Source organism: Leucoraja erinacea, chromosome 2 (assembly GCF_028641065.1).
Source record: "Leucoraja erinacea ecotype New England chromosome 2, Leri_hhj_1, whole genome shotgun sequence".
NCBI classification, from domain to species: domain Eukaryota; kingdom Metazoa; phylum Chordata; class Chondrichthyes; order Rajiformes; family Rajidae; genus Leucoraja; species Leucoraja erinaceus.
Window position 1 is genome coordinate 28,346,993 of NC_073378.1, and position 6,000 is coordinate 28,352,992.

A 6,000-nucleotide genomic window follows, 5' to 3' on the forward strand; every position below is an offset into this window, starting at 1 on the left:
TAACTCTCGGGAAAGTGGGGGTCCCATTTCACACACATAGGGTGAGAGAGAGGGGAGGCAGAGAGAGAGGAGAGAGAGAGGAAGGAGAGGGGGAGAGGAGAGAGAGAGAGAGGGGGGAGGGGGAGGGGGTTGGGGAGAGGGAGAGAGAGGAGAGGAGAGAGAGGGGAGAGAGAGGGAGAGGCAGAGAGAGAGGGGGAGAGAGAGAGAGGAGAGATGGGCCACGCAGCGCTGGCGGCGACACTGACCTGTAGCCCGGGACTGGACGCTGCAGGAACGGTCCTGAGTGGGAGAGGCTGGATGTGAATTCTCCTCTCCGCCCTCTCTTTATACATTGTCCATAGACCAGCCCCCTCTCTCTCTCCCCCCCCCCCCCCCCCCCCCCCCCCCCCCCCCCCCCCCCCCGCCTCTCCACACTCGCCCCTTGGCCGCTCGCCAGACACAGAGAACTGCAGATGCCCCATCCCGTCTTCAGCAAAGACACAGAGTGCTGGAGTAACTCCGCGGGAACAGGCAGCATCTGTGCAGAAAAGGAACGGGTTGAACAGGTTTCGGGTCGAGACCCTTCTTCAGAGCGAGTGATGCAGGAATCTGCAGATGCAAGCCAAGAGACAAAGTGCTGGAGGAACTCAGCGGGTCAAAAAAAGGTGCCGACTTGAAACGTGGACTGTCCATGTTCTCCACAGATGCTGCCTGACCCGCTGAGTTACTCCAGCAGTCTGTGAAACGTCACCTATCCATGTTCTCCACAGATGCTGCCTGACCCGCTGAGTTACTCCAGCTCTCTGAGTCTAGCGTTGGTAAACCTACCTACACAAAGTAACTGGCACTGCAGTTCATAGGTTTGGGAATCCCACATTGTAGCGCATCGGTTCCAGAGACAAAGTCCAATGTCCACAATGGGGTTGAGGTGAATCGGACAGCACCCCAGCTTGTGGAAGGACCGCTCAGAAGCCTGATAACAGAGGGGAAGAAGCTGTTCTTTGTAGATTGACGCAAAATGCTGGAGTAACTCAGCGGGACAGGCAGCATCTCTGGAGAGAAGGAATGGATGACATTTCTGAAGAGGGTCTCGACCCGAAGAATCACCCGTTCCTTCTCTCCAGAGATGCTGCCTATCCCGCTGAGTTCCTCCAGCTTTTTATATCTACCTTCGATTGAAACCAACACCGGCAGTTCATTCCTACACAAGCTGTTCCTTTAGTTTAATTTAGTTTAGTTTTATTTCCTGAGTTTGGTGGAGTGCACTTTCAAGCTTCTGTACCTTCTAAAGGAGGTACCTTATGAAAGGAGACGAGGGGGAACGTCTTTAGCCAAAGGGTGGTGAATCTGTGGAATTCATTGCCCACAGATGGCAGTGGAGGCCAAGTCAGTGGATGTTTTTAAAGCAGAAATAGATGGGTTGTTGATTAGTACGGGTGTCAGGGGATATGGGGAGAAGGCAGGAGAATGGGGTTGGGAAGGAGAGATAGATCAGCCGTGATTGAATGGCGGAGTAGACTTGATGGGCCGAATGACATCATTCTGATCCTATGATTTATGAGCATGAACTTCTGCCCAAAATGGGCGTCACGGTGGCGCAGCGGTAGAGTTGCTGCCTCGCAGCGCCAGAGACCCGGGTTCCATCCTGACTACGGGTGCCGTCTGTACGGACAATAGACAATAGACAATAGGTGCAGGAGTAGGCCATTCGGCCCTTCGAGCCAGCACCGCCATTCAATGTGATCTTGGCTGATCATCCCCAATCAGTACCCCGTTCCTGCCTTCTCCCCATATCCCCTGACTCCGCTATTTTTAAGAGCCCTATCTAGCTCTCCCTTGAAAACAATCCAGAGAACCGGCCTCCACCGCCCTGTGAGGCAGTTTGTACGTTCTCCCCATGACCTGCGTGGGTTTTCTCCGGGTGCCCCGGTTTCCTCCCGCACCCCAAAGACGTGCAGGTTAATAAATGTACATTGTCCCTATAGTGTGTGTCGGATGGTGCCAGAACGCGGGGGGGGGTCGCTGGTCGGCACGGACTCGGTCGGCCCGAAGGGCCTGTTTCCGCACTGTATTTCTAAACTAAGCTAAACTAAAAAGGGGGTGGATCAGGGACAAGTCTTTGATTGCGTTCGCTGCTTTCCCGAGGCAGCGTGAAGTGTAGATGGAGGCATAACTCTCTCATTACACATCAGCTAAGAACATGCACAGACTAGCCACACAGACATAGTGACCGCACTCCACAGCAATTGTCTGCTGTAATATTGCTCAGGGTGTGTGTGTGTGTGTGTGTAACCCCAATCATATTATCATGACACATAAAGTGGACATATATTCATCATCCATTGGTCTCGACGTTTTATACACTGACGTGTCGAAGATAGACACAGAGTGCTGGAGTAACTCAGCGGGTCAGGCAGCATGTGTGGAGAACATGGATAGGTGACGTTTCAGAGTGCTGGAGTAACTCAGCGGGTCAGGCATCTGTGGAGGTGACGTTTCACAGAGTGTTGGAGTAACTCAGCGGGTCAGGCAGCATCTGTGGAGAACATGGATAGTTGACGTTAATTGGCCTCAGACTGAAGAAGGGTCTCTACCTGAAATGTCACCTCCTTCCTTCTCTCCAGAGATGCTGCCCGTCCCATTGAGTTACTCCAGCTTTTTATGTCTACCTTCAGTGTAAACCAGGGGGTGGGAGATTGCAACCTTCACCTGTTTCGACGAATCCAATCAACCCGGCGTGCACAATCAAGCAATATCAAATAGAACATGTTGTCCTACAACTTTGGGCTGTGCACGCCATACGCAAGAAGGAGAAGAAGTGTAAACCAGCATCTGCAGTTCCTTCCTACACGTATAGTTTAGTTTAGGTAGACAAAAGTGCTGGAGAAACTCAGTGGGTGCGGCAGCATCTATGGAGTGAAGGAAATAGGCAACGTTTCGGGCCGAAACCCTTCTTCATACTTCTTCATAGTTTAGTTTAGTTTAGTTTAGTTTAGTTTAGTTTAGGTACGTGGATAGGAAAAGTTTAGCAGGGTTTGGGGCAAATGCAGGCAGGTGCGACTATATGGGACTAGTGTAGATGAGGAGGTTACACAAAAAAGTTGGAGAAACTCGGTGAGGGCAAGCATTATGGGCGAAGGAAATAGGCCTGTTTCCACACTGTAAACACTTCTTCAGACTTGTAAGTTTTGTTTGTTTGGGCGGGGACAAGAAAGGGAAAAGGAGGAAGTTTGGGAGATACAGCAGGGGGGAAGACAGCAAGGACTAACGGGAGAATTCGATGTTCCGTGCCCCCGGGATGCAGACTCCCCAAACGGAATATGAGATGCTGTTCCTCCAATTTCCGGTGCTGACCCAAACGGAATATGAGGTGCTGTTCCTCCAATCCCCATCTGTAGATGAAGCATGTTGGTCGGTGAGGGCAAGTTGGGCTGAAGCGCCTGTTTCCACACTGTATCACTCTACGCCTTTGTAAGTTTGTTTGTTTGAAGTTTGGAGATACAGCAGGGAAACAGGCCCTTCGGCCCATCGAGTCCGTGCCGACCAGCGATCCCCGCACGCTAACACAATCCTACACACACTATTGACAGTTTTTACCAAAGCCAATTAACCGACAAACCTGTACATTTTTGGGGGGGTGTAGGAGGGGAACCGGAGCACCCGGAGAAAGCCCACGCAGGTCACGGGGGAGAACGTGCAAACTCCGTACAGACAGCACCCGCAGTCAGGATGGAACCCGGGTCTCCGCGCTGTGAGGCAGAAGGTCTAGCAATTAGAAAGTTAACTGGAGTGGACACCCACACACTGTGACGAGAAGTGCAGTTCAGAGGGTTGGATTCCTAGGTTACAGTCATCAGTTCCAGAGACAAGGGGCAGAACCACATGGAAACTTACCGAATAGTGAAAGGCCTGGATAGAGTGGATGTGGAGTGGATGTTTCCACTAGTGGGAGAGTCTAGGACTAGAGGTCACAGCCTCAGAATTAAAGGAATTTTCTTTAGGAAGGAGTTGAGGAGGAATTTCTTTAGAGGGTGGTGAATCTGTGGAATTCAATGCCACAGACGGCTGTGGAGGCCAAGTCAGTGGATATATTTCAGATGGAGATTCACAGATTCTTAATTAGTCCAGGTGTCAGGAGTTATGGGGAGAAGGCAGGAGAATGGGGTTAGGGGGAGAGATAGATCAGCTATGATTGAATGCTGGAGCAGACCCGATGGGCCGAATGGCCTAATTAAGCTCCGATGACTTATGACCAATGTCCACAATGGGGTAGAGGTGAATCGGCCAATACCCTAGACGATGGAAAGTCTGTTCAGAAACCTGATCTGCAGATGCATGGCAGATGCAGTTTAATGCGGATAAATGTGAGGTTATCCACTTAGGTGGCAAAAACAGGAAGGCAGATTATTATCTAAATGGTGTCAAGTTGGGAAAAGGGGAAGTACAACGGGGTCTGGGGGGCCTTGTTCATCAGTCTATGAAAGTAAGCATGCAGGTACAGCAGGCAGTGAAGAAAGCGAATGGCATGTTGGCCTTCATAACAAGAGGAGTTGAGTATAGGAGCAAAGAGGTCCTTCTGCAGTTGTACAGGGCGCTAGAGAGACCACACCTGGGGTATTGTGTACAGTTTTGGTCCCCTAATTTGAGGAAGGACATTCTTGCTATTGAGGGAGTGCAGCGTAGGTTTACCAGGTTAATTCCCGGGGTGGCGGGACTGTCATATGTTGAGAGAATGGAGCGGCTGGGCTTGTACACTCTGGAGTTTAGAAGGATGAGAGGGGATCTTATTGAAACATATAAGATTGTTAAGGGTTTGGACACGCTAGAGGCAGGAAACATGTCCCCGATGTTGGGAGAGTCCAGAACCAGGGGCCATAGTTTAAGAATAAGGAGTAAGCCATTTAGAACAGAGACGAGGAAACAGTTTTTCAACCGGAGAGTTGTGAATCTGTGGAATTCTCTGCCTCAGGGCGGTGGAGGCCGGTTCTCTGGATACTTTCAAGAGAGAGCTAGATAGGGCTCTTAAAGATAGCAGACAATAGACAGGAGGTGCAGCAGTAGGCCATTCGGCCCTTCGAGCCCTTCTTAAGGGGTTGGACAGGCTAGATGCAGGAAGATTGCGCCCTGTACAACTGCAGAAGGACCTCTTTGCTCCTATACTCGCCTCCTCTTGTTATAAAGGCCAACATGCCATTCGCTTTCTTCACTGCCTGCTGTACCTGCATGCTTACTTTCATAGACTGATGAACAAGGCCCCCCAGACCCCGTTGTACTTCCCCTTTTTCCAACTTGACACCATTTAGATAATAATCAGCCTTCCTGTTGGGGAAGTCCAGGACAAGGGGTCACAGCTTAAGGATAAGGGGGAAATCCTTTAAAACCGAGATGAGAAGAACTTTTTTCACACAGAGAGTGGTGAATCTCTGGAACTCTCTGCCATAGAGGGTAGTTGAGGCCAGTTCATTGGCTATATTTAAGAGGGAATTAGATGTGGCCCTTGTGGCTAAGGGGATCAGAGGGTATGGAGAGAAGGCAGGTATGTGATACTGAGTTGGATGATCAGCCATGATCATATTGAATGGCGGTGCAGGCTCGAAGGGCCGAATGGCCTACTCCTGCACCTAATTTCTATGTTTCTATGTTTCTATGAGCCAGCACCGCCATTCAATGTGATCATGGCTGATCATCCCCAATCTGTACCCCGTTCCTGCCTTCTCCCCACATCCCCTGACTCCGCTATTTTTAAGAGCCCTTTAAGAGTCAGGGGATCATGGGGAAAAGGCACGAACAGGGTACTGAAGGCACGAACTATTGTCTATAACAGAGGGGAAGAAGCAGTTCAGTTCAATACATTTTCCTGGTTGGATGTCAAAGGGCAAAGGTCAAAAACTTTGTTTGCCATTTGTGCTTACACACATAGGAGCTCTTGTGCGGTTGTTCACCGAGTCAAGTCTAGTCAAGTTATAAAGACACACAGAAGTCACATAATCTATAAAACATATACTTCTCTAGAACTATAAA

General features: G+C 50.1%; 1 protein-coding gene across 1 annotated transcript in view; it reads right to left on the reverse strand.

Annotated features, from left to right (window-relative positions):
- The window catches only part of LOC129708211 (coagulation factor XIII A chain-like), a 70,630-nt gene extending 70,286 nt beyond the window's left edge, over window positions 1-344 (reverse strand). Inside the window, exon 1 of the mRNA XM_055653836.1 lies at window positions 246-344. Within this exon, the coding sequence (XP_055509811.1) occupies window positions 246-332 (87 nt within the window). The 5' untranslated portion in view covers window positions 333-344. The remainder of the gene's footprint in view (window positions 1-245) is intronic.
- Window positions 345-6,000: the final 5,656 nt, after the last annotated feature.